The sequence below is a fragment of the Hippocampus bargibanti genome, linkage group LG12 (assembly GCF_051943395.1).
Source record: "Hippocampus bargibanti isolate YZ-2025 linkage group LG12, ASM5194339v1, whole genome shotgun sequence".
Classification (NCBI taxonomy): domain Eukaryota; kingdom Metazoa; phylum Chordata; class Actinopteri; order Syngnathiformes; family Syngnathidae; genus Hippocampus; species Hippocampus bargibanti.
Genome location: NC_142745.1, coordinates 4,697,161 through 4,707,470, shown reverse-complemented (window position 1 = coordinate 4,707,470; position 10,310 = coordinate 4,697,161). Strand labels below are relative to the sequence as shown.

Sequence of the window (10,310 nt, the reverse complement as noted above, 5' to 3'; positions counted from 1 at the left end):
GTCTGCACATAACACCTATAGTTACTCAAAAATCTGTCAGTTTGGACACAGACACAAGTCAAAATTCATAGCAAGCAATGTTTATTAAAAAAACAATAACTACACAGAATTATATAAGGCCTATTTGATTAAATCACCAGTCATATTACTGTACAATATTGTACCAAAAAAAGAAGAGTGTACCTCTGCAATGTACACCATTGTTATATACAAAGTACATCTGAACACAGGATTCTCCAGTAATACAAAGACTACTATAAATAAATTTGACATAAGAGTCCATCTCTCTCTCTCTCTTTTTTTTTTTTTTTAGTTCTGTTTCAAATGGACACAAATGGATATATGACAACTCTGGCAAGTCACCCGCAGTTAGTCCACACGCAAGCCAGGTTTGTCCAAGTGCATGATTGATTAAAGATCACACAAATGCACCAACCACCCGCACCCATGTTGGTCTGTGTGCACGTGCGCACAAGCACGGTCACAGTCCCTCCAGTTGTTGCAATGAGGTAAGAACAACAGTAATACACAATCATGATTGTGATTTATAAATGTACACGGGTAATTTCAATACGTGGGAGAGCGTGATGCAGTGTCTCATACAGAAAAAAAAATATTTGCACATTTTAATGAATTTATATCCTGATCTAATTTACATACTTGCAAAAGGAGAAATGTATCTGAATGATGCTACACCCTGTATTAATAAACGGGGTCTTCTTTGGCCACCTTTGTAAGAGTTTTGTGGCATTATTGCAGAATCCTGTCAATACAAACGGGTGACAACACATATTTGACTTAGCATACCTTGGCCATCCTCTTGTAATGGATTCACCCATCCATCCACGCATGCTCACATAGGTGCACACACATGCACATGACCAGACGGCACCACAGGTCAACATTTGTCCAAAAAACAGGAAAACATCCGAATCAAAGGGTGCTTAAGAAGTATTTGGATGAGGAGGTTGGTTGTGTTCAAACACACCCTAAAAAGCCCTCAGTTGTTTTAATGATTAACAAACAAAAGTGAACACTATTAGAATAATTCAACTCTTTTTACTGCAAAGTGTGAAATATAATATGAGCAAGCTCTTTTTTTGTAGTTCGCCTCTTCCTGGCATTGCAAGGACAAAAATGGATATCATCCATCTTGTGATTGCAAATGGCCACAGCATGCAACCTGAAAGGTGTTTTAGCTGCCACAAAAAAACACACACACACACACACACACATCTGCGGAGAACATGTGCATGTACAGTCCAACCTCGCAAAAAAATCAAACATAAAAAAGTAAAATGCTGGCTTTCAGTGGTCCCCCGCACATAGAAGAGCTGCAGTCGAAAAGCAGAAAAAAAATACTACCAGCGTTCCATCCATATTATTGCTTTATTTAAAGGACAACCGACGTCACTTTTCTGTTTCCTAACTGACATCAGAAAAACGTTTTATAGCATCTAAAATACCCAAAACACGCAGTATGATATTTTTATTCAAATGCAAAACACCAGTAAAAATGCAAAAAATGGAGCTGCGAATTGGGCATTTTCAGAAAGTCCCGCCCCCAGTTTGTGACATCACGCCAAGACGTCTTGCATTGCTTGAGAATCAAAACATTGGCTTCAAATTCGGAGAATATGCTTTCTTGTTACACATCCAGTTATGAATATGATTCAAATAGTTCTGAAGAGGAAAGCATACATGTTTGCAATCGATGAAAGAATTTATTCCGTGCCATTTTGAGGCAACATAGGGGGGAAATGGATCACCAAAAAAGAGACAGAAAATGGTGACCTCTTGTAGACATGACAGTGTATTGCGTTTCCACAGGCTGATAAATTCCTTATATGGAGCTTGGTCGCCCTCTTCTGGCAACACGAGGTTTAAAGACCAAACAAGTACAGCAAAATACATTGACGTGATGGAAGGACTGCTACAATGTCTTTTTTTTTCGGTCAGGGGCGTTCCTTCAGTGACGTAACATACGGACTCGTCACCAACTCAAAAACAAGACTTCCTGAATATTCAGCGCCAGTCTTAAAATGTAAAATATAACTATATGCGTTGGAATCTTTGTAAAATACGCTCAGAAGTCATTTGAAGCCACTTTACAAATTATGGACACAACTTGTCCGGAGACGTCGGTTGTCCTTTAAGGCTGGGGGAACCTTTTCAATATCAGTGGCTATCTGTGACAGCCATATTAAAATTCACGCAAAAATATGATGCGATAACCCCAAAAATATGATTACATACTGTATATCTAACAATGTCAATGCTTGTGGTTCCCCAACCAATTTTGTATTTCTTTTCGCTACATTTTACTAGATCAAGATCCCAAACAGGATTATAAAAAAAAAACAAGTGTGACAAAGCTCTCAATCACTCATGCCATTTTTGGCCCGGTTTTTCAATACAGAGGTTCTTCTCCAGTCTTCCACGTGTGAAGCAGCAAGACAGTGTTTCATTTCAAAAGAGCTTCAAACTTTTCACAGTCTTTTCTTAGGAATCAAACGATTTCATTTGATCGTTACGGGTCTTAAAAATGATTCAAGGAAAATAGAGTTCTTTTTCCTCCTCAGGTGAATCTCTGTGTAAAGGAGAGCGATACTTCTGACCCCCCCCTAAAAATAGCTCATGTCATAAAGTTCCAGGTCCTCATTAATAAGAACATTTGACTGTTTTCTCATGAAAGACTTGAAAATTCTGTTTGTGCCGCGATGAGTGAAAAGTGGCCTTTCATGCAACCCGATGACACTCAAAAATGGATCGTGACGTCGTGATAGTGGGTTAGTATGTCCCGTGCTTCCGACACCTGCTCGGTTAAGCATTCGGGATTCAATTTAAACTGAGTTGGGAGCGAAAAGGTTTTAAGCCGGACAGGATTTGTCATTCGACTGAGATGAAGGCGGTGGAGGAGGCGCGTGAGGGAGCGAGTGTGTGTGCACCGGTGGCGGAGGTGTCGGCAACACAGTGGATGTCGGGGAACCGCCATTCCCTCCGCCGCTTTTCGGGAACACCACCGGCTTGGGCCTGGTTGCCGGGGGACGCAGATCTCTGAAGGAAGGAACCGAGGAGGACAGAGAAGAAGAGGAGAGAGAAGGCGACGTGGCGGAAGGAAGGGGGCTCCTGGGTTGGTTTTTGGTCGCTCGGAAGGAGGAGGGTACGTCGCTGGCTGAGGAGGCGCTACGCTGAAGTGGGTGGGAGTGTGAGGAGACCCCCTCATTGTCGCGTAGTAAGCGGGAGTGGAGCGGGCTGGAGGGTTCCGATGCTCCTCCTGCGCTACCGCCACCACCTCCGCTGACGCCCTTCAGCTGCTCCAGCGTGTCGAGGACCACATCAGGGGTGTGTTTCGAGGAACTCTGTCGCTCCAACTCCCTCAGTTCATTCAATGCGCAGCTCATTGCTGCTTCAATGTCCTGCGACAAACAGGAAAGAAGCGTTAACTGAATTGTGAAGTGGTCGTGGTCGGTGGAAGTTGATCAGACGTGTCTAAAGTCTGACCTGGGGGCCAAATGCGACCCATGGTCAATTTTCATCCGGCCCGAAGCCTCTGTCATGAAATCAATAACGTCTGGCCCGCATATAGAACTAATACAGGGGTGTCAAAATCATTTTTTGCCCCGTTATGAATTTGGGGAACCCATTAGAATGTTTAAATCCCTTCAAATATTACATATAGAGCACACAGCAAATTAATGAATAAGTCGTTTTCAAATCTGAAGTCAAGAATAATGACTTTTATTGTGGTTGATATCCAAAAATATGAAATTTTGGCTCAGATTTTAGCAATCATCATGGAATTTAACAAGTTTGATTTGCTTTCGCGGGCCGAAAAAAAATGATGTGGCGGGCCGGATTTGGCCCGCGGGCCTTGACTTTGACACCTGTGAACTAATACATCGGGCAGTAGCGTTGTTACCTTCGTGTGCTTAGTGCTGCCATCTACAGACTCAATTCGGAACAGCAAATTAGAAAATGAGTATGTAATTGACTGAATGAGCAACCCCGTATTTTTGTAAAATATCTATTTTCAAAATTAAAAACATTCTAAAATGGTGAAAATTAACAAAAGGACAATTTCTGAAGTTACAAAAAGTCATTGTTTAAAAAGTGAATTGAAGTGAATTTCAATTTTCAATGTTAATTCAATTTTGATATGATTTGATACGTTTCAAATGAACCAAAACACATGCTGAACTTAAAAAAAAACAAATGTGAAAACCAGAATGGCTTGCTGAAATTTATTTAAATTAATTGTTGTTATATGTAAAGAATGCCCGCCAAGGTTTCCTGCTGTACATTTTTAACACACTAAAATTTGCAAAACGTTTGGACACCCCTGAAGTAGAAGCGAAACACTGCAGATCGCCAATATGAGACAAATCAAGGTTATCTCATGAAATGCAAAGTACCATATTTTCTGTTGTATAAGGCGTACCCCTAATAAATGTTGTATTTGCAAACCTTTTCCATATATAAGGCGGACCTTCAATGAATGAAAAATATTATATGTAAATATTTTAAATGTATTATTATTATTTATATTATAGGCATACCATAACATAAGGCGCTAAAATCCCGTGACTGTAAAGTGTCCTTGAGAGTTTTGAAAGGCGCTTAGAAATTAAATGTATTATTATTATTATTAATATTATTATTATGATTATTACTGAAATATAGGCTGGGGTTATGCACTACTTCCTCTAGAGGAGGAAATGGAGTCGGTGGCTGCTCACAGGAGTTGCGAGACCTGTTGTGGCTCAATATTATCCTGTGACTGTAAAGTGTCCATGCGAGTTTTGAAAGGCGCTCATAAATGAAATGTATTATTATTATTATTATTATTATTATTTGCAAATTTCCCCATTGCGGGACGAATAAAGGTATTCTGATTCTGATTATTATTATAAGGCGCACCTGCGTATCAGGCGCAGGGTCATCTTTTAAAGAAAATCAAGGCTTTTGGGTGCGCCTTATATCCCGGAAAATATAGTATGTTTTAAAATAAAGGGAGAGAGAGCGCCATCGGCTGGGTACCTGTGAGCGGTGATCCACCTGTGCTATAACCTCAGGTTCCAGAGGTCGATGGTTGCTAAAGCTCTTGGAGCGTCCCGCCGGAGTTGACTTGCGCAGCTGAGGACTTTCCACCTGAGTTTTCATGAAAAACTGAACACATTACCGGCTTCATCATTCAACACAGACTCTCAAAATATCTCAATTCACATTACCTTCGTCTTCAGCGAGGAATGGCGTGTGATGGAATTCAGGATGCTGTGGGCACTAACCGGCCGTTTGTCCGCAGAGTCCTTCACCAGAGCGCCGCCTATAGGAAGCGATGCAGTCCTCACCCCACCCGGGCCGCCTGCGGTGGCCCCTGAATTTTCACTATCTGAGCCCCGGAATGTTCTTCTGATGCTGCCGGACTCTGGACGTTTCCTCATTCTGTGAATGAGAGAATTATTGTGTCGATTAGCGAATGAATGCTGAATGGGATATAACAAAAGCTTTCATAACTCTGGTTTGTTTCATAAAGTCGTAGTCGCCACATCCTGGTGACTTTTGCACGTCAGACTCACTTGTTGAGGTTGGCCAAGTAGATGTCAGCCACGTGAGCGCCCGTAGGTGATGCAGCGCTGCCTCGGGTTGAAACCCTTTCCTCCAGTTGGTCCCTGGTGTCCAGATCAATTTTTGGGCTTCCACGGCCGCCATCAGTCCTAAAAATAACCACATTTTACATGAAATGTCCCCGTCGTTGCACTTTGAATGATACGGTTTGTAAACACACAGGCATGAAAATATACTTTTCAATATAAGATTGAACATTTTGTTTAAAAGTATACAGTATTTGACTGTCTCCAATATTTTCCCTGGAAGCTCCACTGAGCACAGAACTCATTCACTGCCATTCCCGAATTTATTTGGAAATTGAAAAGCATGACATGGGGCGCCATTCCTGAATTTGTTCAGGCTTTGTTTTTTCTTGCAGGGGTGCCGATGACGCGCTGGTCAGACCCCTGGCAATGTTTTTCCACGAGGGGGCAGCATTTGCCTTTGTCCATATTAGTGCTTTGTTACAGCTTTAGCTGTTGTTAAAGCGCTATATAAATCAATACGTACATATTGTATTTTGTACAGCCGCCCCCATTTCAAGCTCAGATAACTCCAGACCCATATAATTTAGTGCTTTGTTACAGCTTTAGCTGTTAAAGCGATATATAAATCAATACGTACATATTGTATTGTATTTTGTACAGCCGCCCCCATTTTAAGCTCAGATAACTCCAGACCCACATAATTTAAGAATTAACTTTTATTTTTTTGTGATGAAAGAAGAGAGTATAAAGTTTCTTACGCTGCATTGAATGTTTGTCTAGTCCTAAAACTCAATATTCTTTGGGTCCTGCAATTTGAGTAAAAATGACACAAAAAAAAACAAACCCTGGCACTGGAGTGGACACATTTTTGCACATCATCTGGCAGTGAATGAGTTAAGAGTACGGCAGTCCGCAAGTAGCTATAAGTCTCACAACCTGATAGAAACATACCACGGCCACATGAATAGCTCACAGAGCCAGAAGATGACCTGCAATGATCTTTTCTCGGCTGTCAGAATATTGGGGATTTCCACAGCACAGTTAACAAATACTGGAATGTTCTTGCATGAAATGTATTTATGCACATTGTGTACGACGCGGCGTGAGTGTACACGTCTTACATGTCTTGGACCACAATATATTGATGTGGAACCAATCCATCCACTCCGTTATGTCGTCCCTCCCACCAGTCATCCGACGCTCGTTGATAGAGAAGCAATGAGGCGCCCTTCTTGAAAGACAACTCGCGGCTGGTCCGGCCGACATAGTCGAAACGAGCTACGGCTTCAACTGGATCGGACTCTGAAAGAGCCAAGGTGCCTGATGTTGAGAGGATGGCAGACGCAGAGACAGGAACAACAAGAGTGGGTTGCACAAAGCAAGACAGGAGGGGTGGGTGGAAAAGGGTGGGCAGAGCAACGTCAAGCAGGTTAGTACTGCTGTGTTTAGCGACGGCATACATTGCAGAAAACACAAATAGCAGCAGGATGGGAGCTGGTTGAAAAGCTTTGAGCCATAAAGAACTACAGTGAGACCTCAACTTACAAACACCTTATCTTACAAACTTTTCGCCTTACAAACGTCAAATTTATGAAAATTAAACCTTATAATAAGCACTATTTTCATAATACACACCCACCACGGCTGGCGGAGTGATCTTCGGCGGAAGCACACGACCGAACAGCACCAGAGGTTAAGTTACCAGCAGTCCAGTACAAACAGCAAGTGCCTTTGACCTTCGACCTCCAACACCATTCCATCAAGCCATAAATGACCATCATAAATGTAAATAAAGTGACTTTATGATACAATGCAGTGTATTTCTTTCATTACAATACAATAGCACATTTATTATACATAGAATAAGGTATGTTGTGTGTTGTTTTTTTAGGCTTATTTAGTTGAAAAGTATATTTTATGGAAACCCGGGAACGGATTATTCCCATTTTAATGGTTTCCTGTGGGAATTTTTTTTTGAGATACACACTTTTCGCCTTACACACTCTGTCTGGGAACCAATTAAGTTCGTATGTTGAGGTCTCACTGTTTGTGCAAGTGACAAGGAGCGACTCTGCTTGATCAAGTTTCTTGGAGTAGGTTGTTAAGAGGAATTTTTTTAACGCACCGTCTTCACTGTGGTGGCTGACGGGCACGCTGTCGGGCGCAGGCTCTTGCACAAGTGGGGGATCGCAGTGCGGACTGTCACTAGAAAGGACAAAAAAAAAAGAATGTGTCACACCACTGAGATCCAATACATTCAGACCTAACATTAAATAATTATCTTGCAAAAAAACAACAAATGCAGAATTAACTGGATAAATATTGAATCATCATTAATGTCAGAAGGTCTATTTTATTTTGAATAAACATCGGATGCAGGAATGGGCAACATTCTGTGAATGTGTAATTTTCTTTTTATAGTACACAGCCAATCTTCAACTACAGTTTAAAAATAAAAATAAAAGTCTCGTTCAGAAACTGCACAACAATTTAGGGTTGTCTTATAAAATCTGAATCAGAGCACTTTACAAGTAAATTAGTGCTGTTGTGATTTGTGGTTACAGTAAAACGAATTCAAACTTAGCATCTATGTGCAAGTGAACCGATGAGGTCGGGTTTGACTTCAATCTCTGCGTTATAGCAGGTAAACCGATCCTCATGGGAATTTTTTTTACAAAACAAAACAAAACATCAAGCTGAGGATTGAACTCACGTAAAAAAACATCCAATTTCAATGGCTTTGTTAAGCTAGCCTAAAAGCGCATACAGGCTAAATGCAATAAGTGTCGCGGCACTTTTTCCCATTTGTCTAATTTTGTTGAAAAAAAAAACAATGATCACGCCAACAAATCCCCCATAGCTGTTCTTATCCACGCTGCCCTGGCTCCACCTCCTCTCAAAAAGTGTTAGCGAGTGATTTGAATGTGAATACAAAACGAGATAAAACTTGCTGTGCCACATCCAATATGGCCGCCGAGTCACGTTCCCGGTGGAAGGCAGGAGTTGCTCAGAAGCAGACAGGAAATGAGATTGGCTTTAATGTCAACTCCGTTTCTAAATGCCCACCGGTGTGAAATATGTGTGAATTGTACAAATACCGAAAGCGCATGTCACACTTTTAACGATTACCTGGACCTAAGTCATTGTTTGTAACACCAGTTAAAGAAATCCACTTTGCCCATAACGATACGATCGTCTCCGTCTAACCAGAGATATGCATATATTTTGAAGTATTTATATTATAGAGCATCATTTCATTTTTGTCCCTTTCACTGTGACTACGCTGGGCGATAAGTTGTCACTCCAGCGCCTTTCTATTGATGACCCTCCACTGACCAGTAGTCATCACCAGCTCCGGGGATGATGTAGATGGGACCCTGAAGTTCCTGCACTCTTGGAAAGATGGTATCATGGTGGATGATGATCGTTTTGATGAGTTCATTGACGTGAGCCTGGCAGGACACTTGGTCGTGACCTTCCGGGACAGACATCAGAGTGGGGCCAAAGCAGATGGCAAGGTTGTAAGGGTCCATCATGTTGTCCTCACTGTACTGGGACAAACTAGGTGGAGAGAGAAAAAAAAATGCAGTTTGTTTGATAATCATCTTCTGAAGTCATTTTGGGGGCATTTTTCGCCCTTTTATTTTTCATACTGTTTGTCCGGAACGTCTGACTTTGAGGGGCCAGGTGCACCCAAGACTGACTGCCAAGAAATTGCAGATGAAATTGCAGTTTACTCCTCTACTTGTAAAGGAAGTGAGGCACTGACAATGGTTTTGGGAGTGTGTGAGAATAAGCAGACTCATTTGGAAGACTGTAAATCACCCACGGCGCAAGAAGAAGCGCCTCTTAGCTTCACAAGTCTGTCCTTGATTGTCACGTTCAGAGTTTAGCTTTGGAGGGAATGCAAGCCTGCGTAGCTCATCAAAACACTGAATATGATACAAGGCTATAAATCAAACAGAGAAAAAGGGGGGCCTAATCTTTTTTCAAGACACTAAATAGGCAAAGAGGGAAAAAAAATCCAAAAAGGGCCTCCTATGGCTTTTTCAGGATGTTTACCTCATATCAGCTATCATGACAAAAACATATTTTTTTTGTAAGACTTTACAATATGTTCGGAAAGAACTTGACTCACTGGTTGAGGAAGGCAAACAGATATCTCATGATGATGAGGATCGCACTCGGCAAAGAATGCAGCACTTTTTTAATATGGACAGCACGCTCCTGGAGGCTCTCCATTGCTGAAAAACATCAATGAGGAGTTTCGTCGTACAATACAGAGTATGAAAAACAAACCAAGTGTGCAAAGAGAGTGACAGAAGTGACTCTTACAGACACAGGATATGAGGTCATGGAACACTTCCTTTGGAAAAAGGGCCTGGTCCAGTCCTCTGAAGTAGAGCTTGAGGACACCAGCAATTGAATCCATGTCATGGTCATTTTGGTCTCCTGCTAAAGGATCTTCGCCTGGAATTCACAAGACGGAGAGTGTGAAGATGTGTGAGTATAGTGAGGGGATATATTTTCTGTGAATTGTAGCCCTACCTCGCTCAAATGCATTCTTGATATCATTGACCTCCACCTGGGAGCCCGATACTCGGAAAATGCCCTCATGCTGCAGACCTACACGGCCATAAAGCACACAGTTGCTTGGATTACATTCATTTTTCATTTTCACCATCGGCATGCTGGATATCGGAGATGGAGTTT

The 10,310-nt window shown here is 41.7% G+C and overlaps 1 protein-coding gene across 2 annotated transcripts in view; it reads right to left on the bottom strand.

Moving 5' to 3' along the window:
• Positions 1-70: 70 nt before the first annotated feature.
• The window catches only part of srgap2 (SLIT-ROBO Rho GTPase activating protein 2), a 59,074-nt gene continuing 48,834 nt past the window's right edge, over positions 71-10,310 (bottom strand). The window contains exons 14-23 of one of the 2 annotated variants that reach the window (XM_089009728.1): positions 10,146-10,223; positions 9,933-10,067; positions 9,736-9,841; positions 8,934-9,158; positions 7,723-7,802; positions 6,719-6,917; positions 5,580-5,717; positions 5,232-5,445; positions 5,041-5,151; positions 71-3,419 (exon numbers count right to left, since the gene is read on the bottom strand). In XM_089009728.1, coding sequence (XP_088865854.1) covers positions 2,871-3,419; positions 5,041-5,151; positions 5,232-5,445; positions 5,580-5,717; positions 6,719-6,917; positions 7,723-7,802; positions 8,934-9,158; positions 9,736-9,841; positions 9,933-10,067; positions 10,146-10,223 — 1,835 coding nt within the window. In that variant the 3' untranslated portion in view covers positions 71-2,870. The remainder of the gene's footprint in view (positions 3,420-5,040; positions 5,152-5,231; positions 5,446-5,579; positions 5,718-6,718; positions 6,918-7,722; positions 7,803-8,933; positions 9,159-9,735; positions 9,842-9,932; positions 10,068-10,145; positions 10,224-10,310) is intronic. The other variant, XM_089009729.1, reaches the window with a different exon arrangement.